A 22,846-nucleotide genomic window follows, 5' to 3' on the forward strand; every position below is an offset into this window, starting at 1 on the left:
GTGGAGGACGGGGAAGAGAGAGAAGGCTGTTGCCCTGCAGTGCTCATGCACATGTGCAAGCCCACGTGTGCAGGTCCAACTTCTGTTAGTGAGGACTGGCAGGTTTCTTGGACAGGCACTGGGAAGGCAGTCAGGTGTCGGGTGGCCTGAGGGTCCTGACCTCTTCTTCCTCAGCCAAAGTGCCGCGAGTCCCAGAATCACACAATGGTCGTTGTTGGAGGGAACCTCTGGAGATTATCCAGTCCAACGCCCTGCAAAAGCAGGCTGTGCTAGAGCAGGTTGCACAAAATCCTGTGCAGGTGGTGCTGGAATGTTTCCAGAGGCCTCTCTGGGCAGCCGGTGCCAGTGATCTTAAGCTGGAGTGCTGTGCAAGGGTCCCTGTGCTGGTGGGGGGCAGTGCCTGGACTAGCTGCAACATCAAGGCACTGCAAAGGGGCAAGGAGATGATGAGCACAAGCCCATGCCACGCTCCCTGCCTCCCCGCATGACAGTGCCTGTTGCCAGGTCCCTGATGGCTGTGGAGGCCACCTGGCACTGGGCACCCTCTACCCTGCAGTGCGCTGGAGCTGTCTTTGCCCTGGAGCTGTCTTAGGCTCGTGCTAGTCCACCCAGGTCCTGAGACCTTCCTTGCACCCCAGACCCCTCTGCAGAGCCTCAAGCACTCAAAGGAAGCCCGCTGGACTGGGGGCCTGGTCCCTAGACTTGACCATTCCACTCGAGTCCCCGCGGCACTCCTCCATAGGTGTCTGTAATGCCCCAGAGCCTTCTGTTGCTCGACTAGCCAGACCTTGGGAGCCCTCCCGAGGCAGTCATGGTGACCCAGGCACTCTGTTTGTCCCCCCGTCCCTCAGGGAGCCCTGCAGGGTCCCTCTGGCCCCCTTAGCACCTCTGTACTCTGCATGGAAACCTTCCCGAGTGCATCATGGTGCAGGGACGTGGCAGTGCAGTAGAAGCAGATACTGTGGTGTCGCTGGGGTGCCCGGAGAACTACAAGGAGGTCAGAGCTGGGACCACCCATCCCATGCCCTCTCCTCGCTGCCCGTCAGTTCTACTTGGGAAAGACACCCTGGGTTCAGGCTTCTTGTTCCAGCTTTATTGAATTGCAGCCGTTCTCTGGAGAAAAGCTGCACCTCTGCCTGGCTTAGCAGCACCAGCAGCACAGTGATCGCAGGGTGCATCGTGACGTTTGCCGCACCCTTGGAGTGCTCAGGATGGAGGTGGTCTGAGCTGCCAGGGAACAGATGGAGGGTTCATTGTCTTCCTCCAAGGTCTGAAGGGCTGTGATGGAAAGAAACGGAGCAGAGATGAACTGCCGTGTCTGCGAAAACCACCGGGCATCCCCTCCAGCCCATGCTCCCTACTCACTGTGGCAGATCTCAGCCAGCTTCTCCTCCCTTTGGTCCTTCAGGAGCTGCCCAGCAAGCCCTAAGGACAGAGCTTCATCAGACCCGCCACTCCCCAGCATGCTCCCAGCAGCACAGCCCCCAGCGCAGCTGGCTGGGCTGCACGCCCTCCTCCCCCTCACCAGGCTGACCCCAGGGAAGAGCAGTAGCTGAGGCGGGTGGGACTGAGCAAGGCAGCCACCGAGCCCACCTGCATGGTCAAGGGTGGGAGAGAGAGGCCAAGGCCCTGCACGGGGCAGCCGAGGCTCTGGCAGACACCGGGCTGCTCCTTGCTGCCGGTGCAGTGGCGGGACTGGGGCTGGGCTGCCAAAAGTGGGACCCTGGGGGCTGTGGCTCACCGATGAACCTGACGGCCGTTGCTCGCAAGGTGGCCTGAGCATCCTCCAGGTACGGCAGGCTCTGATTCAAGTACTCTTCGGTCCTGCGCCTGTCCCGCTGTAGCTGGAGAGAGCACAAGGGTATGGGCATGTCACACAGCCTCCCCAGCTGGCCGGAGCAGTCCCGCCTGCCAGCACCCGCCGCTGCCCAGAGCCCTCCCTCCCGCTGGGTGCGGGGAGAGGGGTGTGGAGAAGAGCCCTTGGAGCTCTCTTCTCGAGGACAGGGAACAAGGATGCAGCTCCAGGCTGTGGGCTGCGGGCTGCAGCAGGGCAGGTGAGGCACAGCTGCAGAGCGCGCAGGGCAGACCCGTGGCGCAGCGCTCCTCCAGTGGTTGTCCTCACCAAGCACTCTGCAATCCTCCATGTCTGATGGCTCTGCAGCAGGTGTTTTGAGCTTTTTCCACTTGAGGAGCTCTGCTGCAGCGAGGAGGGCTTCCCTGGAGGCCTGCAGAACAGCAGAAACTGGGAGATGGCACCACGGCCTGGGGAAGGAGACCTGGCATCTCCCTGCCTTTTCCTTTCTTCCTGGGGTCATCCCGCCCTTAGGAAGCTGGGAGGTACCCTGGCCCAAACATCTCAGGTTTTCATCCCTACATCACTGCTTAGCTTTGGAATCTGTACCTTGGCCACGCTGTGGATTTGGTCACTCATGTGAAAGATGAGAGGGAGCAAGCCCATTTCCACTTTTGTCTTCATCTGCCTCTTGTTCTTCCTCACCACAGTCTTCATTAGGTCTCTGAAGAGGCTGATGGAGAGCTCTCTCACCTCGCCGAAGCCCTGGTAGAGAGAAGCAGAGTAGGACTTGCGTCCTTGTAGGTAGCTGTCCCCGACCAGCGCCTGGACACAAGGCTTGGGCTCCCCTATCAGCCTTACCGCAGCAAAGAGGGGCAGGAGCTTCTCCATCAGCTGGATAGCGATGGGGCTGGCCTTTGTCTTCAGGTGACCTATGACGTTTCGCGAGACCACCAGGGACTTCATCTTGATATTTGTGTTGCCGTCCTCCAGGACCTTCATCATGTCTGGCATGAAGACCTCCATTTTTCTTGCCTGCATGAAAGACAGAGCTTCTGTTTCCTGAAAAGGACTATGCCCAGCAAGCTCCCCAGGCAGCCACCAGGCCCCACCATGGCCAGGAGGGCCTTTGGAGCAGTCACCCAACCTCCTGACTCCCAGCCAAGGCCAATCCACCAGCTTATCCGCTGCCCCAGCCCCTGGCTGCCAATATGGCTCCCTTTGATGATGCCCTGCTCACCATCTCAGCTCTCTCTGACAGCGTCATGAGGCTCCTGAGCACCAATGAGAGCACTGCTGGGCTTGGATCCCTCAGAAACCTCAAGACTTTGTACATTGGAGAGAATTCCTCATCCTCCAAATCAGTGCAGGTCAGCAGCTGAAAGAAAGCCAGCGGTGAGTGACCAGAAGAGCCAGCATGACTCCCCACACCGCGCAGCTGTTCCCATCAGCAGCTGAGGACAAGAGCACTGGGGCTTCTTCTGGTAACTCACAGCCAAGCGAACGAAACAGGTGTCCTCCTGGTATGTGTAGAAGAGCCTGTTTTGCCGGTCCTGGAGTTTGATGAACAGCTCCTTCAGAACCTTCTCCAAGGTCTGGGCTGTGGAGAGCATCACCTCCCACAGTGCCAGGGCAGTGCTGCAAGCCAGAGCGTTCTGTCAGCAGGGTGACCCCATCCCCAGCAGTGTGGCCTGGGCCAGCCCTGCGTAACACAGACCCTCCTCCCTGGGCAGGCAGGAGAGGGCTGAGGTGCTGTGCTCCCCATGGGGTGGGACAGAGGGTGGTGGCGAGGCTCTGGGCTGGCTTTGGTGCTGGGGACGCGGCCAGCCCACCAGGGCTGGAATGGGTGCTGGGACGGGGGAAGGGCCCCGCTCCTCGGGGGTGTCCTGCGGTACTCCTTGGGTCTGGCAGCCAGAGAGTCTCCGGGTCCCTCTCACCACTAGGAGCAAGCCCTCCTGGCTGTCAGGACCGCTACCTGTCTCCTCGTGGAGCGATCTTCAGCAGCGTGGTGACAACGTCCCCAGGGCACTGGTTAGCCATCAGGAGCAGCAGTGACTCCATGCTACGCTGGCCTGACTCCATGGTCACGTATTCCCAGGATTCATAGATGCAGCTCATGATCTTTGGCACCTGGAGGGGACACAAGTGATGGTGGTGCTGCCACTGGAGGGCAGCCATTGCCCCAGCTGCCCTTGCCATCCCTCTCCCGCCTTAAGGTGGCTTCAGGTGCCTGAGACACCTGGCTTTGGGCGGGAGGCAGGGATGGAGGGAGGAACAAGGCGGGCCAGGGCTGAAGGACAGGGTAATCCAGCCACAGGCCACTTACATCTGTCAGCCAGACGTGAGGGTCTGCCATGACCACGTCCATCACACTGCTGCCCAGCGGCTTTTTCTTGGCATTTAATTCTCTCAGGCTATCAATGATTGTGAGGACGATGTCTGTCCTCTCAGATGGTTGAAGGTATTTTGCAAAGGCCTATGGCAGGAAGGAAGGGAGTGAAGAATGTCACGTTGAGCGCCCTGATGGTGCTGCTAAGCTGGACAGTGCGAGCAGCCCTGGTGAGAGATGCACAGCAGTGCTGGTAGCAGAGGCTGCAGTCACTGCATGGGGGAGGATGAGAAGAGAGGGCCCCCAGGGTGAGGGAGGAGGCTTGGGCTCTGGGGCACAGTGTGCTGGCCCTACAGAGAACCAGGGCCTGCTGTTGGCCAGGCGGAAAATGCTGCTTGGGCACTGGAGTGCAGCCCTCGCGTTGTCCCTGCTTGGGGACAGCAGAAACCCTGCTGAGAGCAGGGACAGGGAGGCCACGCCAGCCCCGCTCATTTTGGATGCCTTCTCACACAAGAGCCCTGCTGATGCCACAGGCAAGGCACGGGGGCAGCTCCTTACCATGGCAAAGTCTCTGGCAGTGGGTGAACAGCACAAGGAGGTGGTCTCAGCTTCCCAAGCCGCTGGCAGCTGTGCATTCTCCTCTGACAGTGTCGTGCCTAAAGAGCAGGGCAAACACAGGAGAGTGCGTGAGACCCAGCTGCTTTGCCAGCAAGCTTACCAGCTCCTGAGAAGAGCTTTGATCTAGGAATGGCTGAGAAGGGAGGTGATGACCCACAGTGAAAGGAGGAGGTGGTGGAGAGAGATGTAAATGAAAGGGTGACCTGCCTCCCGTGTATTTATGCCAATGCTCCTGGCCTGGTCAACTCCAAGGACCTAGAGCTCTGCATGCAGTCCCACAGTTAAACTGTGGTTGGAATAACAGTGACGTGGGGTACGGCTCGCATGGATGGAGTGCTGTGGGGCAGTGGTACAAGCTCTTCAAGGAAGAGGGGATGAGGAGTGGGGCTGCCTCCTGAGTGAAGGAGCAGCTCAGCTCCACGGGACGATCAGCTGTGTGGGACACAGCGTGGGTCAGGAGCAGGGGAGAGGCGGTGCTGGTGACATGGTGGTGCCTCCAGCAAGCACAGGAAGGGCCCGCCACAACGCGCAGGAAGACAAGCAGACGGCTCGATTGATGTCGTTGTGCAGGGGCGGGGGAGGCAGCCCACCACTGCTTCTCTTACGTTTTTGCTGGCGGGTGAATAGGAAAAGGGAGAAAAGGGCATCCAAAGCCACACGGCTGGTCTTTTCTTCCCCAGATGACACGAGCAGGAGGAGACGTCCAAGCAGCTGCCCGAGGACTGGGATGAGGATCTCTCTGCAGGAGGCATGTCTGTCCTCATTTTGAGCAGCCTGGGTGAGGGAGGCAGAAGAGCAGAAGGGCTGAGGGCAGGCGCCTGGGGCCAGAGCCCCGGCCCCAAGAGCGTGGCCAGGGCTGGACCCAGGTGTGCCAGAGCTTTGCAGGACCATGCTGGCCGCGGCTCCCAAAGCAGCTAGCTGGGTGGCAGCCCCGCACAGGGAGAGCTGCCAGGCCTGGGCTCCCACCATGTTCCTTGGGCAGTCCCATCCAACACAGGACTGGGGGCAAAGCTGGCTCCTGGCAAAGAGGGGGCTGGGGAGAGAAGCCCATGGGAAACAGAGGCACCAAGACCCCCACTTCAGCACAGAGGCTGGCAGAGCACCCAGACCTGTGCCCAGGCTTGCCCTGCAGGCGCCTCAAAGCTGCCAGCTGTGCTGGCGCACAGGGAATGGGAGGTGGCCTGGCTGGAGAGTACCTGGTCCTTCCATACCTCCAGCGAGGAATAGCTGGCCAGCAAATGGCTCAGCATCCTAATCCTGCCCACGGTCCTCTCAAGCACAGCTGGTCTCTCAGAGCTGGTGAAAGCCAACAGCACCTTGGAAGAGAAAAGCTGCTGGTGTGCCTTGCAGCTCCAGGGCTGGACTTGCACAGTCCATCAATGCTTCCTCTGATCTGGGGCAAAGCCTGTAGTGGCGTTCCTGCCCCTAGGGTCCTTCACAGGCTTTGGACAAATGCCCCGAGCCTGCCTTGTGGCCAGGCAGGAAGGCAGATGCCACCCACTGCAGCCGCTGTGCTACAGAAGAGCCTGGTGGGTAGCCCCCGGTTACCCAAGGCAGGTGCGCACCCTCCCTGCCATGCTGTCTCTCTGCATGGCGCTGGCGTGGGGACCACCCACTCAGGAGTGGGCACCCCCTTCCCTCCAGGGTGAGGAATGGCCCCTGTGAAGCCCACTCTTGGCCCATGCCAGACCTGAAAGATACTCTGCAAGTTCTCCTTGCTGACTCTGGAGGCAGGAGAGCTGAGCACCATTGTCTCCAGCATGGTGTCCATGGCATTCAGGGTCTGCAGAGAGGACAAAGAGTTGTGGCAGCGATTCTACTGTTCCTCCACCCCCAGGAGACTGATCTGAACTCCCAGAGCCACGGCAGGAGTCCCACACGGCCTCGCAGTTTCCAGGAGAGACCCAGGGGCAGACAGTGTGCTGCCGACAGAGCAACCTGTGGCATTGGATGGGGCCAGGCCCACGGGAAGGGCACAAAGGGACGAGGGTGGGAAAGCAAAGGCAAGAGCCTGCCCTGCCTCAGATCTCTGGTTGTATGGCAGCACAGGGTTATCAGGGAGCAGCCCAGAGGGACTGGGCGCTCCTGCAGGTCCCTGAAGTACCCAGCACGTACCCTGAAGTAGAGGGAAGTGTCCAGTCCCTCCATTTCCTCTGCTGGAGGAAGCCCCAAGACACTCAAGCAGCAGGCATGTAGACTGCTTTTCTCTTTGCCCTCCAGCACCGTCTGCACTGAGCTGCAAAGAGAGAGAGGGGCCAGTTGGACACCGATGCTGGGAGCAGTGCCTCGAGGCCTCGCGCGGGTGCACACAGGCCTCTGAGGAAGGGGTCCCCAGCAGGGATGGGTAGGTACCTCAATTCGGCGATGGCAAGCATGGCAAGTTGCCGCACTGCTGTGCGCAGCTGGTCCCTGGGCTCTTGTTCCACCAGCTCCTACAGAGCACAACCGAGATGGGACCTGGCAGCTGCCAGCACCCAGCACCACCAGCCCCTTGCCGTGGCCAAGCATTGTCCTCACAGGGTGCCAGTGCCGGGGGTCCTTGCCCCCTTCCCTAGAGCCACCGGGTGTCCCCTCACCTTGACCTTCTCTGCCAGCTCGTATCCGTGGCAGAAGATATCCAGGCCCTGTGACAAGCCATGGTGCTTGGCGGTTCTGCACAGGCTGCAGATGCTCTCAAGAAACTTCATCTCCTGGCCCTCCTCCTGGCAGCGGGGGGACAGAGAGACAAACGGGGAGTGTGAGAGGGGGGGACACAGGGGCAGCAGCACCACAGCACTGGGGGTGCAGGAGAGCTGGCAGAAGCAGCTCTGCCCAGCCCGGCAGCAGAGCCCCTGTCTGCCGAGGCTGGCACAGCCACATTCGGAAGGGCCGTGGTTACCTTTTCTGGGCTGCTGGCAAAGGCTTGGATGAAGTCCACGCTTTGCTTCTCCTGTGTGTACACAGGCAACCAGCTGGCATCTAATAAAGGGGGAGAGCAGGGAGGGCTGTAGAGAGGCTGCGGGTGGCAGGAGAGCAGAGGAAGATGTGCCCTGTGTCCAGCCCGTGCCCACTCCCCTGGCCCAGTCATCCCGTGTGTGTCAGGGCTGGAGGGTGCCTGGCAAATGGGCTGTGATGCTGGGGCACGGTGCGGTGGGGAAAGCCCCGGTGCCCAGGGCTGAGGAACTGGCTTGCAGACGGGCAGGAGAGGTCCCCATCCCACAGCACCGCTGCCTCTGGCTGCCTGTGCCCCAGGCCAGGAGCTGGGTCCCCCCCTCTGCTCTCTCCCTCCTTGGGACAGGCTGTGCTGGGGCCACTTCCAGCGCTGAGCAGCCCTGTCACCCAGGCAGCATCGTGTCCCCAAGCCATGGGACCCCTGCTGCCAGTGTGCCACGGAAAGATTATCATGGCATTGAGCATGGGGCGCTCGCTGGCCTCAGCCCTGCCCAGGCCGAGAGGGCCCCTCACTCACCAGTCACCAGTGGCTGGACCACGCACACCTCGTGGGGCTCCGGTGGAGACCTGCTCTCCTGGGGAGCCCCATCCTTCTCCCAGGCTACACTGGGGAATCTGGGGGATCTCCTCATCATCCTGCAGGACAGAAAGGGGTAGGTGTGGGGAAAAGGGAAGCTTTGGCGAGACGCCTGGGCGCCGTGGGGCTGCTGGGTGCAGCAGGGAGAGACGTGGGCTGTGCTCGGGGGCTCCTCGCCCGCTCCATGCTCCTGCCCTGTCCCGTTGCTGTCCTGATGGAAACCGTGGGCTGGGGCCACGGCCGTGGTGAGTACATGCACTGCAGTGTGGTGTCACCAGATGAGGTCACAAAGACCTCACTGTGACCCACTGGCCCAGGAGGGAGGGGCCCGGAGCCCCCGGGGGGGGGCATGGGGCTGGTTCAGCCGTGGGCACCTGGGTGCTCTCGGGGTGCCTCCAGGCCCCTCCTTGACCTCCAGTGTATCCCAGAGCCCCTTGCTCAGACGCCCCGGCATGCCCGCCAGGAAAAGGCCTTTGAGATCACCAAGTCTAACCATTAACTTGATGGTCTGCCAAGTCCATCACTCAAGCATGGCCCTAAGCACTACATCTAGGTGGGTTTTTAAACACCTCCAGGGATGGCGTTTCCACCACCTCCCTGTGCAGCCTGTTCCAATGCTTGACCAACCAGTCAGTGAAGACATTTTTCCTAACATCCAATCTAAACCTCCCCTGGCATACCTTGAGGCCATTTCCTCTTGTCCTATTGCTTGTTACCTGGGAGAAGAGACCAAACCAACCCCCACCGGCCTGCAGCCTCCTTTCAGGTAGCTGTAGAGAGTCTGAAGGTCCACCCTCAGCCTCCTCTTCTGCAGGCTAAACACCGCCAGCTCCCTCAGCCGCTCCCCATCAGACTTGTGCTTGATTCACCAGCTTCACTGCCCGTCTTCGGGCACGCTCCAGCACCTCAGCGCCTTCCCTGTAGTGAGTGGCTCAAAACGGAACACAGCGCTTGAGGTGCGGCCTTGGCAGTGCTGAGTACAGGAAGACAATCACTGCCCTGGCCCTGCTGGCCACACTTTTTCGACACACACTGGGATGCTGTTGGCCTTCTTGACCACCTGGGCTCACTGCTGGCTCACGGTCAGCCAGCTGTCCCCCAGCACCCCCAGGTCCTTTTTGTCCAGGCAGCTTTCCCAAGCCTGTATGTAACATTGTGGGAGGAGGTTGTTGTGACCCAAGGGCAGGACTCAGCATTCTCTGTGTTGAACGTCATACAATTGGCCTTGGCCCACGGATCTCCTGTCCAGGTCCCTCTGAAGAGCCTTCCTACCCTTAGGCAGATCAACATCCCCTGGCCCAGCTTGCCGAGGGTGCACTCGATCCCCTCGTCTACATTGTCGATAAAGATACCCATTGGCACTGCTGTTCCCCTGGCCTGGCAGCCTTTCCTCGGGCCGCCTGCTCTGCTTTGTGGGTGCCGAGTGCCTGTGCCTGGGGTGTGGGTGGCCTGTCCCGGGGTGTGGGGACCTCTCCCTCAGGACAGCAGCCTCCTCTTGTTACCCAGCCTCTCTGCCTGGGTCTGCAGCCTTTGAGTCGGTGCTGGCTTCACCCCAGTGTAACACCAGGTGCCTGCCAGCACATCTCTATCACTCTCCCCCCCAGCTGGACAGGGGAGAGGAAAGGCAACAAAAGACTTGCGGGCCAAGAGAAGGACAGGGAGAGATCGTGCACCCATTACCATCACAGGTAAAACAGACTTGGCACAGGGAAATTACCTGAATTGATAGCCAGCCCAATCCCAGTAGGGTCATGAGAAAAAACCCTAAATCTTAAAACACCTTCCCCCGACCCCTCCCTTCTTCCCAGGCTCCACTTCACTCCTCATTGTCGTCCACAACTCCTGGCGGCTCCCCAGCCCTGTCTGCTCCCTGAGTGGCACCTTGGGACCCTCCCTCCCTCCAAACAAAGCAGGGTTATACCACTCACTGCACATCTACAGCGCAGCCAGAGGCAGGTGCGAGGCAGCCATTCTCAACTCTGCCTGTGCCTCCGTCAGCCTCTCCAGGCTCCTGGCACTTCATGTCCTCCACTGGGCGGGAGAGAAGGAGGGGAAGAAGGTGAGCAGCCACGGGTCTGCTGCTCGGCTGCAGGAGCAGTGCTTGGGGACAGGGCCCAGAGCAGAGAGACACTCATGGCACAGTGGCAGCTCAGCTCCTTCTCCAGGAGCTTGACTGATGGGAGACAGGTCGCCCGGGCTCCCTTGGCTCCTTCTGGTGGCCTGTGCAGTGGGAAGGGAGAGGGAGAGAGCTGGGTGAGCCCCAAGTCACCTCTTCTCTCTTGTCAGGCAGCTCTGCCCGAGAGCTGCCTGCAGCCACAGGGGCAGCTGTGCCCAGCTGCGGGGCTGGGTTCCCCCTGCTGTGCCTGGAGCATCCCCCCAGTTACCCCAGCAGTGTGCCCACCCACAGCTCCTTCAGCACCCAGGAGCTGCAGGCAGAGGAGACACAGCATCAGGCCCCACTGACCCCCAGCCCTGGGCAGACGCAGGTGCCTGCACGGCCCTGCCCCATGGGGAAGGGCACAGGGGCAGGACAAAGCCCCATGGGGTGGGACAGAGACATTTCCCAAGGCCTGGCTTGCTCCGTCCTGCCTGAGCAGCTGCTTTAGCCCTTCCCTTCTGGAAACCGAAAGGGGACCAGTGGGTGCAAGACATGGAAACATCTGCCCCTCCCTCCCTCCCTGCTGGCGTGCATCCTGCCCCCTGCCCATGCTCTGCATGGGGGGCAGAGGCCATTCATGGGATGGTGTGGGCACGGCTGGGAACCTCTCCTGCCCGGCCGTGGGATGTGGCACCACGCTCACCCAAAAGTGGAAACGGAGGAGCCACTGGGCATGGCAAGGATGATGGAGGTCCTGTCATTGCCACTGCCTCCCTCCTCCTCTTCTCGTTCCTCCTGCGCTGCCTCCTTCCCACTGCTCAGCACCCACAGCTGGTCCAGGGCCACCCCCACTCTGTTGTTTAACTTCTCCAAGTGCATTCTATTCAGGTCCTTCTGCTTTCACAGAAGAGTGTGGAACATCAGCTTTACTTCAGCTGGCAGAGGAAATATTAAAATATCGGTGAGTAATTGCTGCAGGGCCAGTGGGGTGGAGATGCATGATGCTGATGGCTGAAGTCTGGAAGGAAGAAGAGTGCTACAGTTCTGATCACACTGTTGCTGTGAGAGAAACCAGATTTTTTCAAGCTTGACTGCTAGGGACTTGTCTGGATGTGGGTCTTGGGAGGAAGAGGAAAGCAAACCGAGGTGAAGGAACACACTGGCTCATCAGCTGTTCCCCATTTTCTTTCAAAAAAAAAAACTTTTTAAAAGCTGAGGTTTAAGATGATATTATTACACTAAGAAATACTGTAAAATATATTTATGAAAAAGTCTTTGTCTTTAACTAGGCACGGCTTCACTTGGGCAGTGAACTCGGGGAGCTCCAGGACAACTGTAAGGAGCAGGTGGTGTTTGTCCTGAGCCCCTGAACAAGCGAGATGTGAGCAGCGCCATCCGGACAATTGATACTGTGCGCAGCTGTGTCATGGTGGTCACTCCACCGCGCTCGGGCGTCTGGGCGATGCCCCGGCGTGTGTGAACCTTATGCAGCATGAGATAGTGCGCGCCTGCACTTAGCCTAAACTTAGAAATTGACATACATACGCCAGACATGTAAGGTATTTTTGGTTTTTGCTGAGTATAAAGGCGGGCAAGCTGCGGGCCCGGGCGAGAAGCCTCACGGATGTGTGGATGCACCATGTAGAAATTGTCCCAGTTCCCGAGAGACTTGTGGCACTGGCTGCAAGGGGGCTCCCAGCCGAAGGGCGGGCCTGGATGACGTTCAGGTGGTAATTGGTGATGTATCCTTCTCTTAGACTCTGTCATGCTTTGCAGTAACGTTTTGATGCTTCGCTCCTGTTGCTCTTCTATGATATTGTGCATCGGAACCAGTACCGTTTCCTTTTATCATACTGCATGCTATTTTCCTGTATTACACTGTAATCTAGTAAGTGGCTTTCATTCTTATAGTTGACTTGGAATTCATTTGTGCTTGGTATGCAGTCAATCAGCAAAACAGAGAGCTCGTGGCATGGGTGCTGTGACCAGTCAGAGGAGCGCCCAGCTCCGCTGCTCTGGCCTGTGTGGAGCCGCTGGGGCGGGAGGTGGGGGGAGACATGTGGGGGTGCACGGCAGGGGGTACCCATGGGGAGGCAGATGCAGGAAGGGCCACAGAAGACACAGGAGGAAGCCTGTGGAAGGGGACGCTGTTGGGGCCGCATTCTGGGCTGGAGGTGCTCGATGGCTCATGAGTCGAGGTAAGGATGGAGCGATCACGCAGCAGGTACTATCGTGGGCAAAACAGACTCAGCTTGGGGAAATTAGTTCAATTTATTACCACTCAAATCAGAGCAGGATAATGAGAAATAAACCCAAATCTGAAACACCTTCCTGCCAGCCCTCACTTCTCTCGGGCTTAACTTTACTCCTGATTTCCCTGTCTCCTCCCGCCGGGGGAGGGAGAAGGGCAGTTGTGGTCAGTTCATCACATGTTGTTTATGCTGCCGCTTCTTTCTCAGGGGGAGGACCCCTCACACCCTTCCCCAGCTCCAGTGGGGGTCCCTTGTGGGGTCACAAGTCCTGCCAGCAAACCTGCTCCAGCGTGGGCTCCCCTCTCCATGGGTATGCAGGTCTTGTCGGAAGCCGGCTCCAGCGTGGACTTCCCGTGGGGTCACAGCCTCCTTCAGGCATCCTGCTCTGGCGTGGGGTCCTCCCAGGATGCAGGTGTACAGAATGTGGTGTCATGACAACGTGATGATGCAACAATGTGCGCTTGTTCTATATAGCATCTCGCTGGGAGACCAGCCGTGGTGGCCACAGTTGGGTGCCTCTGGAGCAAGGGGTGCCAGCGCAGGATCAGAGCTCCAGGAGAGCTCTTGGAAGGAGCCATGGAGCACCGTCTCTCTGGTGGTGCGCGAAATGTAGATGCACAGCTGAGCGCACTGAGGAAGAGGGGAGAGGTGAGCAACCAGCCGATGGGGAGGGCTCAGCCTGGGAGCCTGGAACATGCAGGCCTGCCCCAGGGGCTCAGGAAGTGCCTGGGGAGCTGACAAGGATGGAAAGCTGGGTGGAAGCAGGGAGGGTCTGTAGGCAGCCTTGCCTCTCTGCCCAGCGTGGCTTACGGCTAAGCAGGCGGGAGGGGTTGCTGCAAAAGGACACAGACATGGGTTGCGGAAGGGATGGGAGTTGTGGGGAGGGGGGCAAGGAAGCAGAGAGCAGCTTTTGACTGGGCTGCTCTTGGCGCTCCCCGTGGTTGGAGTCTTCCAAGAACCTTGCGAGCGCTGTGCAGCAGGCTTACGGAGATAGTGCCTCAGTGCCCGCGTCTCCCTCTTTCTAGCTCGGCAACAGGAGACAGCCACTGGCAGAAGGAGCTACTAGGCTGCTGAACCTCCCACTTGGGGTCAAGATTCCCGTGTCACCTAGCTCCAGGCCTGTCTTCTACAGGACAAGGCTGGGGGAAAAGGTAAAGTAGAAAGGGGTAGAAAAGCTCTCCGCTTTGATGGTGTCCCCACCATTCCAAGAAGTCCTTGTGGCCACCCGCTTGACAGCGAGTGCTGTAGCCCTTCCATGTGGCAGCACTGGAGAGTAGAGGGAAGCTCCTGACTCCCTGGTGTGGTGATCAAGAGGAGGACTTGTGGGTTTTCTGGACCGGTTTCTGGCACTGTGAAAGTGTGTGGCCCGGGCCCTGTCTGCAGTGTGTCCAGGTCTTTCCCCCAGCCCAGCCCAGCCCAGCCCAGCCTGGCCCCCACAGTCTGGCTGTGGTGCTCTCCGTGCGTTCAGAAGGATGGAGCAGAGCGCTGGTCTTCAAGTGACCTTTACCTTTTCACAAGCACCACCTGGCACCTTTTAGCTGTGGTCTCCTGCCTCCTTTACACTCTGGAAAATCTCTCCTACAGCTTCACCAGCCCTCTGGTTATTTCAATCTGGGAGATCCGTACTGCCGCCTACTGAGCACAGAATACAAGAGCCTGCATGACCCGCACCTGCGGGCCTACCACCAGCGCCAGGACAACCTGCAGAGGCTGAAGAGAGAGGGTTACATCACCAGTGACAACAAAGTAGGTCTGGACATGGGGCTGATAAAAGCAGCCCTCCTCAAGCAGGCTTCCCAGAGCGCTTGCTGCAGCTGCCTGTTGCTGGTGGGGAGCACAGGGCTGTGGGGCTCGTTTCCCTGGGAGCAGAAGCAGCGCCAGCATCCCTCTGGCAAGTCCCACTCCGGCTCTTCTCAGGCCGCCTTGCACTGCCTGAGTGTTGAGGAGGCAGCCGGTGCGAGGCCTGGCGCTGCAGCTAGGAGCACCGCTCAGCCATGGCGTGGTGGAAGAGTCAGGGGCCCTGCCGCCGGGAAGGGGAGGGGAGGGTGAGCAGAGGAGCATCTCCCCTCCTGCTGGGTTTGGGCTGTTTTGGGGAAGGCAGTCTGCGTAGCTGGCTGGCAAATTCTTGAGGGATGTCTCCCCTCATCTCTCCATAGGTGGTTTGCACTCTGAAGGAGTTCAATGATTACAGGCAGTATCTGACCACACTCAAGCTGGAGGCAGAGAAGATGTTCATCCGAGAGGAGGTAGAGCAAAGCGGAGTGTTTGTGGATGCCGCTCAGCGGCACGGTGCCGAGGGCTGGGGCTTTACTTGTGGCACCTTGGGGAGGCGGTCAGTGCAGGAGAGGTGAGGGCTGTGCTGCTGGGCTGGGCTCTGCAGCGGCTGAGCTAGTGCAGGGCGCAGGCAGGAAAGTCACATGCAAGCATGCAGAGCCCCGAGGGCCGCGTTTCTCTTCTGCCCTCCTTGAGTGGCTGGAGCAGAGCGCTGCCCTGGGCCTGTGGGATGCCTCAGCACACGCGGGCAGGAGTGCTCATCCAGGCAACAGCAAGCCACAACTTGGTGTCACCTTTCAGAAAAAGCTTTGGGAAGACCTGGCCAAATTAGAGGGTACCTCCAAACTGCCAGGACGGACTGATGTTTCTTGCCTGCGAGAGTGGTTGCTGCAGGAGCAAAGGAGGAGTTTGCCAGCTGCAAAGAAGAGGCAGAGGTAAGAAAAGGCCAAGTAACGCTTGCTCTTGAAGGGGGCCCGTGATCCCCGATCAAAGTCCTGGAGCCTCACGTTCCAGTAAACACACGAAGCCCAGCGGTGGAAGGAGCCTGTGCTGGCTGCGAACCCATCGGTGGGGTCTGTGTTTGGAGCCTTGGACAGGCAGCTGTAAGCTGCTGCAGGGACTGCTGGAGCAGCGCAACACGTAGCAGGATGACAGGAGTGGCTGAGCAGAAAATGGCCTGTGCAAGACGGACAGAGCGGCTCCTTCTCAGATGCCTGCCTTTCTCTTGACAGGCATCTCACCGTGATCGAGAAGCGGATTGAAGGACTGGAGGCTCTTGAGAAAGAGCGACGCCGCCTCCAGCAGCTTGAGGGCCAAGAACAGCAGCAGCAGGGAAAGAGGAGACAACCAGGCAGCCAGAGCAGCTCCAAAAAGCCTGCCAGCAAAGGGAGGCCAGTGAGTAGGAGCCGGGTGGATGCCGGGGGCTGCCTCTGCTGTGCAGCAGTGCGTTGGTAGCCGGGCCTTGGGAGAAGGTGCTGCCATGCACACAGGTGCTCGGGGCTTGCGACAAGTGCTTGGCTGCTGAGGAGGTGGCAACTGGCTGGTGTGCCATGTGTCCTCACCTGAGGGTGGCTGTCAGATCCTGGGTCTGCTCTGCCAGCCCACTGGGTTGTAACCCGTTCCTTGCTTCGCCGGGGACTAGCTCGTCTCCCTCCTTCTATCATTTCTTTTCCCCTGTGCGTCTTGGACATGAGGCACTAGCCCTTTGTGATGCAAAAGCGTGCCTGGGCACTCTGAGTGGTCCCGTCTGTGCACAGACTCACATTTAGCATGAACCTGTGAGCTGCACTCAATGGGCTTAGCGTCCATGGTGCTGGTTTCACATGCGGGTGAAAACTCTGGTTTTCATCCAAAGACTTCTGCATCCAAAGGTGCAGCACCCCTGAACCTGACAGTGCCGGTGATGGGACATTTGTGAGTTGGTTTTCTCTTCAAGGAGGTCTTTGATCAGCTTAGTGGAGAGCCTGCTGTTGCCCGGTTCTCCTTAGCAGGGTGCCCGTTAAAAGCTGCCTGGCTCCATGCCCTGCAAGAGCCTCTCTGGAAGTGTTTCTGCATAGTGTGGGGTGGTATCTGTGCCAGGGTGAAGGCTTCGGCTCCTTCTGCCATGGCAGTCAAGCTGTCAAGCTGCAAAAGAGCATTTGATGGGAGAGGACAACTTTGGGCTGCTGCCAGGCTCTGTTCTTGACTCGTGACTTCTTCCCCACTTTGCGTGAGGCTGGCAGCCTGCGGTGGACTTTCAGAGCGCCTCCTGTCCCAAGAACACTTCCTGGCTTACAGCCAGGTCATGCAAGGAAAAGGATCGTTTCCTTCTGTGCTCTCAAAACCTGCGTGTGCCAGGTGGCGTACAGAGAAACCAGATTTTTTCAAGCTTGACTGCTAGGGACTTGTCTGGACGTGGGTCTTGGGAGGAAGAGGAAAGCAAATCGAGGTGAAGGAACACACTGACTCATCAGCTGTTCCCCATTTTAGCGTTCCAAGCCTGCCGGACAAAAAGCATCTAAGAGCACACCGCCTAGGCTGCTGAACTATGGTGGCAGGAGACCAGGAGCTTCAAGAGATGGCTGAGGCCATGGTCCAGGAAGTGCTGAAGCGGGTGAAGTGAAGCTGTGCAGGAATTGTTCCTGAATGTTTAACAGAGTTACATGGGACTTTGAGGGACTGCTAGCACTACACAAATCTGGCTTGAGTGCTTGGGCAATTGGAATTAGTTCAGACTTGATTTCTTTTTGAAATAACATGGCTGATTATCATTCCTTATTACAAATAAAAGCAGTCCTAAGTAGTTTGCTTTTAAGGTCAGAAAGTTTTTCTTCTTTTTTCTTGCACGTTTATTTCTTCCATTTCCTGTTACCTCTTGCTTCAGTTCCACAAGGAAATACTGACAGCTTAATAACCACGGTAATAGCAATAATCAAACAGCAGGGCTGCTATTAAAAAAGAAAAAAAAAATGAGGTGAGGGCAGGAAAAAAAAATAATCGCTGAAATACAACATGTACAACATGTAGCCTCAGTTCACATCTATGATAAAGCAGCGGGGAAGTATTGAGCTAATGGTTGTGAGCTGCCAGCACTGCTGCTGCAGAAGATAGCAGGAGGTCTCTCAAAAGACTCATTCCTACCCAAGGATACCGATTCATCACACTAATCCAAACCCCACTTAAGAGAACCCTAATGAAAAATGGGTAAGAAGTTGTACCCGAGCTCCCTGTTTTGTAACCAACTGTGATGAGAGTGTAATACAAACCTCTGAAACCCCGATTTCAGAAACCTGGTGAGATACACCATCATCAGCCACCATGTCTGGGTATAACCACCTCTGCCCCCTTGCCATTCCACGCAGTAATTCTCTGTAGCTTTTCCTGGAGAGCAAACTGCAGCCAACCAACCAGTTAGTTACCGGCCTGGTCTGCCCGTGTTCCAGGCAGGGTCACCTAACACTTTCAGCAGCTCAGGTGCGTACTGTACAAGCCCAGCAGCTGGCCTCCAAGACCCAGAAACTCCACCTGTCTTAATCTCTCCTAAACTTAAAAAGTGATGCTCTCTGCAAGACCCAGTAAGAACAGCACAAGGTTTAAGCTTCCTTGTCCGAGAGTGCCAGCTTTTCCTTCTGAGACCACAAAGCACCGTCTGGATCCAACAGAAACGGGGCTGGTAACCAGCTTGCTGACTGCTAGTGCGCCGATACGGTTCGCTGTCTTCGGGACTGGCCCGGCAGTTTCGTATAGGCTTTGCCACTCCTATCTAGCAGCGCACAGCGGGACCAAACAGCCTAAAACGCCCCGCAAACCACGCTTCAACAGCATTGCACTGAATTCCTGCAACTGGTGGAAGGTATTGAGTGGAACGATAGGAAATATACCATGCAATAGTTCTATTTTTTGTGAGGAACAATAAAAATGCTTAGTCAGCCAGGGCTGATGAATTTTACCGCTTTTGAGGATTTGTGCAAGTGGTTACTGATGGATGATCAATACGCCAGCCGGGCAGGATGCTCAATACTGCAGCTTGCCACATCCCCCAGCAGAAGTTTGGGGAAGTATATGCCCCAGAACACACAAAAGGCAAACTGATTATTCCCCACAGCTCAGCAAGAACCGCAGGCAAACTGCTGTCTTCTGTACCACCTGCACAGCCTGTCACCACGTTCCAGGAGAAATGACCTAGGCTATGCTAAGACTCAGAAATCTCTAGAAGTCCCGTTGATCCACACGGCACGATAGCTGTGTTACCCTGCTCAGAGACAGCCGGTTACTGACCTGGTGGAACTGATACAGGGCACTGCTCGCCTTTGGCCTTCTCACGCAGAGGATCGCCTTCCCGCAGTCTCTGCCCAGATGCTCGGCAGCTTTTTGCTGGGGGTTTCCAGGAAACAAAGCAACCACTAGCAAGTGGCCTAAAGCTCTTCTGACTCCACACACTGCCCACGGACTTGCTTCTCCAAACAACTGAGTTTTACTAGACCCTTTGGACACCGTATATTACCCTTCAATCTAGCCACAACACCACCTCTGACACCTCCTTTGGAATGATTTACTATCCCATTGATCTCGGCCTTCCGAGATAAGCTATTTAATTGTGACTTCCCATCGCTCAGACGGATCCTCACGTCCTGGATGAAAAAAGCAGCTCACGATCAAAGTGAGAGGACAAAGATGCACTGCGCGAAAAATAAATACTACAATATCGACGGCATGACTGGCTGTTGGCTATTTATAGCCTTACACTAACGTGTTATCCAGGCCATAACCTGCCCATCTTGGATAAGCTTATTTTTTAAAAAAACTCATGAATAAAAGACAAAGGTTGATATTTGCAAGATAGGAAACTGGATGATCAAGCTTGGGTAGGTCAACCCTTTTTCAACACACATAAGCATAACTTGCTTCGCTTGTCCTCTGTGAGGGGGGAAAAAAGTATATGTGTTACGCTGTAATAGAAAAGGAAGCCCTTGCATTCTTACTAAAGATCTTCTGATATCTGATAAGCCAGGCCCCCCAAATAAGGTGCAGTTTCCACTAGAATTACGTAACGCATTTACAGGAAGTACTGGAGTTATCTTTAATAAGAGATCTCTGAGGCGGGGCCCATTCCAAAAAGTCACCTTAGTTTTTCTCGTTCAACAAATGAAACTCAGGACTGCAGGAAGCTGTCCGGGACAAAGAAGCGGAGCTGCTTCTCAGTATTTTCATAATATTAAAGAATCTCTTTTTGTCCAGGCAAGAGCATTCTTCCAATACAAATGCAGGCTCATTAACTAAAAGTGATTCTGGTGAAGTCAAGCAAAAAAACACTCCGCTGATGAGGACACCCACTATGCTGCTACCCTGAAACCTAACCTGAATTACAAAACTACCCGTTTAACATTCAGTGGTTCTTTGAAATAGGTATTTGTAAACCACATCACTTTCACTTTATCAAGCAGATCAATTTTCAAATTTATATCCTTAATTTCACAAGTGTATAAACCTGCAGCTCATTCATACAGTCTCCTTCGCTTTCACCTCCTTTCAGTAGGCTACGCTCACCTGGACAAAGCTGTCGTGGGTGCACGCTGAAGCAGCAGGACCAGCACAGCCAGCCAGAGGATCTGTGTGGGCTGCTGCTGAACAGCTCTGGTGTGGCTGCAAGAATTCAAACACAGCTATCAGACTGCCGGAACTTGTGTCTGGTGTGCAGTTCTATTGCTTACTTCGATTAAACATTTCAATAATCACACAGTAAGCGAAATTCCAGAAATTTATTGTTACCTCCCAAGTCATTTTAAGACCAATTTCTTAATCTTAAAAATACTTATTTTAAGATATGTATAGATATATTAAAAATATATATTGTAAAATTGATAAAACACACACATACATGCAGAAACTTCATCATCAGTCTTTTCTGTCTTAATATCACCTTTTTGACTTGGCTGCTTGAGTTTCTTGTCACAATACACCACAAAGTGCATTCACATAGCTGAGCCTAGGTGTTCATACACACATACACACTTGTGACCATGTGAATTTTAAGACTTACAAAGAAAATGAATTATCTTAACCCAGAGTGTGTCATTCCGAAGAATATCATGACTACTCCTGAACTACCACTCACCAGAAAGGTTTTCATATGTAAATGAACCCTACAGGCACAGATGTATGCCAAAGGCGCGATTGGACTTGCACTGTCAGGTGGCACCAATAACTAACATGTCTCACATGGTCTCCATGACTGATTTTTCATTATTAGACACTCTCGGATAATGAAGCTTCAACGCATTTCTTTCACCCGATTCTACTACTGTCAAAGGTTTTGCAGATAGCCGAAAGTAAACAGAACTAAATCCTTACAATAATTATGGTCTAAGGCTAGTGGGGAAAAAGAGACTTAGACGAGCATATTTTATTTTACTGACTTTTCAATAAGAATCATAATGAAAAACCAGGGAATTTTTTTGTCACGGAAGTTAACAAACAAGTTTGAATACACATAAAAAGAAATCTTTTCAGAAAGTTCTACTTTGATTTCATTTAATGGGACTTCAAAAGTGAAATGGAGAGTCAAGAATAAGATTGAACATACATTCTTCAGTTCTCTCACTTATTAAATACGTATCTTAAGGTTAACTATCACTTTCCAAACAAACTAATCTTGCTGCTGTGCTCTCATGATGAAGGAAACCAGACTTTTTCATGTGGACATATGAAGAAACACGCTTTCAGCATTCTGTATGTTATAATATACAGAAGAAAGGATAGCGGAGAGATTAAGAGATACACAGGCACAGAAGTAAAACCGCTGAGACAGTCCTAGAGCGACAGTGAAAATTAAAAGATTTATCATACTCCAGTGAAATGTCACTTACACTCTCAGAAACGCTAATTAATTCACTGGAGGTTTCAAACGCCTCAGATTCCCTAAGTTTCTGCATTTTAGTTTTGATTACACCTTGCAAAATTTGGTATGTTTTCACCGCATTCTCACACCCACCTCCCACCCCAGAAGATTCTACCTGAGCAACATAGCCAAGTTATCCTTTAAACTTAAAGCAACGAGCGTCACCCAGCGAGAGAGATCTCCATATTCATGTCTAAATCTACGCTGGTCTCCCTCAGCTCCCCTACAGGCAGTACTTCAAAACAGGCACTTCCAGGACACCAGGAATCTTACCCCAAGACAAACTCTAAACCGAGCAACGTGAATCGCACCCGAGACGCCCCTTTCCTTCCCTTGACTACGGAAGAGGGCTGGGGCCTTAGCTGAGACAGAGACAACTACAATTCATCATGATGAGTTTCAGCCTATGCTCTGTAACCAATAGAAACGCAAAGCGGGGACCACCTCCCACCTCCCACCCTAATGAAGCAAGTATTCTGGATGAGGCTTGGAGCAACCTGAACTAATAGAAGGTGTCCCTGCCCACGGCAGGGGGGTGGGAACTTGCTGATCTTTAAGGTCCCTTCCAACCCAAACCATTCTGTGATTCTCAGGACACCTGCTCCTGGGAGAAGACTTAGTAGTTAGCAGCTGGTAAGGCAGGCTCCACACTTTGGCCACCACAGTAATCTCTGCATAAGGGGCACAAGGCAAGGAGCACGTGGCAGAAGTTGCCTGTCTCTTAAACATTTAAGTGTGTCTACAAGAAATGCCCAGCTCCTCAGAACCCTTCCTTGACAAAAATGACGTTATGGAAACTAGCGATTATTGCCTGAAATGTTCTCAGCAGAGGTCTCAGAAGAGATGCACAAAAGATGTAATGATTTCACTGTGTAGGATTTCTAAACAGGGACAGATAGCTGTCTTTGTGAAGGTGCGGCTGCCAAAGGAGGAGCAGGCAGAAGGAAAGAATAATAACTGAGCTTTAGTTTGTTCAAGGAAAGGGTCACTGTTCTGAATTTCAGAAGTTTTAGGGAAATTAAACAAACACACCACAAAACAACAACAAACAGACCACCACTCCCCAGAAAATAACCTATCATGTGATTTTTCCAATTCAAGGTAAGGGCAAGGAAAAGAACAGTAATTTGCTTCAACTCCTCTTCTGAAGAATAAAAACACTGAAGCGAGACTGATTTATTTTGTAATCAAGTGATTAAGTGAGACTGACAATTGTGGCAGAAATAATTTCGAAAAAAGAAAGGAGCCAAGACTTTTGTACTTTCTAGTCTTCAGTGCATAAAAAAATACAACATAAAGAAGCTAAGCAAGAAAAAAAAATTTAGATACAAAAACAGTACGAGCAGAATGAAATATTCTACACCAGGAGTCCTCAAACTACGACCCGTGGGCCAGATATGGCCCCCCAGGGTCCTCAGTCCGCCCCCCCGTATTTACAGAACCCCCACACCACCACCACCCCGCCGGGGGTGGGAGGGGGAAACCAAGCAGCCGCAGATGACTTCCGGCCACCTAATCCGCGCGCCGGCCCCCTGTTTAGAAAGTTTGAGGACCCCTGTTCTACACAATACGTTTGACTGATCTTTAAGGTTTAAAACC

General features: G+C 55.1%; 1 protein-coding gene and 1 long non-coding RNA gene across 2 annotated transcripts; both read right to left on the reverse strand.

Annotated features, from left to right (window-relative positions):
* Window positions 1–1,090: 1,090 nt before the first annotated feature.
* On the reverse strand, window positions 1,091–2,170 carry LOC129735156 (uncharacterized). The gene is made up of 4 exons (XR_008730601.1): window positions 2,123–2,170; window positions 1,742–1,844; window positions 1,366–1,425; window positions 1,091–1,278 (listed from the first exon to the last, which is right to left on the reverse strand). It is a non-coding gene; the product is annotated as an uncharacterized LOC129735156 (long non-coding RNA).
* A 186-nt stretch (window positions 2,171–2,356) lies between these two features.
* Window positions 2,357–8,421, reverse strand: LOC129735144 (maestro heat-like repeat family member 5). The gene is made up of 14 exons (XM_055700502.1): window positions 8,188–8,421; window positions 7,618–7,697; window positions 7,316–7,441; window positions 7,092–7,171; window positions 6,855–6,975; window positions 6,430–6,522; window positions 5,951–6,055; window positions 5,345–5,513; window positions 4,680–4,777; window positions 4,119–4,268; window positions 3,768–3,922; window positions 3,286–3,430; window positions 3,033–3,170; window positions 2,357–2,827 (listed from the first exon to the last, which is right to left on the reverse strand). Exons 1-14 carry the CDS (start codon window positions 8,303–8,305, stop codon window positions 2,357–2,359), a joined length of 2,049 nt encoding a protein of 682 aa, XP_055556477.1. The 5' UTR covers window positions 8,306–8,421.
* Between the last annotated feature and the right edge of the window lie 14,425 nt (window positions 8,422–22,846).

This window comes from Falco cherrug, unplaced genomic scaffold (genome assembly GCF_023634085.1).
Source record: "Falco cherrug isolate bFalChe1 unplaced genomic scaffold, bFalChe1.pri scaffold_41, whole genome shotgun sequence".
Classification (NCBI taxonomy): Eukaryota; Metazoa; Chordata; class Aves; order Falconiformes; family Falconidae; genus Falco; species Falco cherrug.

Bases quoted from the DNA above. Each gene is read 5' to 3' on its own strand.
- LOC129735144 (XM_055700502.1), bottom strand. From the start codon at position 8,305: ATGATGAGGAGATCCCCCAGATTCCCCAGTGTAGCCTGGGAGAAGGAT. The intron at 7,698-8,187 runs GTGAGTGAGGGG...CCCCTTTATTAG, and splicing joins GGTCCAGCCACTGGTGACTG to ATGCCAGCTGGTTGCCTGTG. The intron at 4,778-5,344 runs GTAAGAGAAGCA...CCTGCTCTTTAG, and splicing joins ATTCACCCGCCAGCAAAAAC to GCACGACACTGTCAGAGGAG.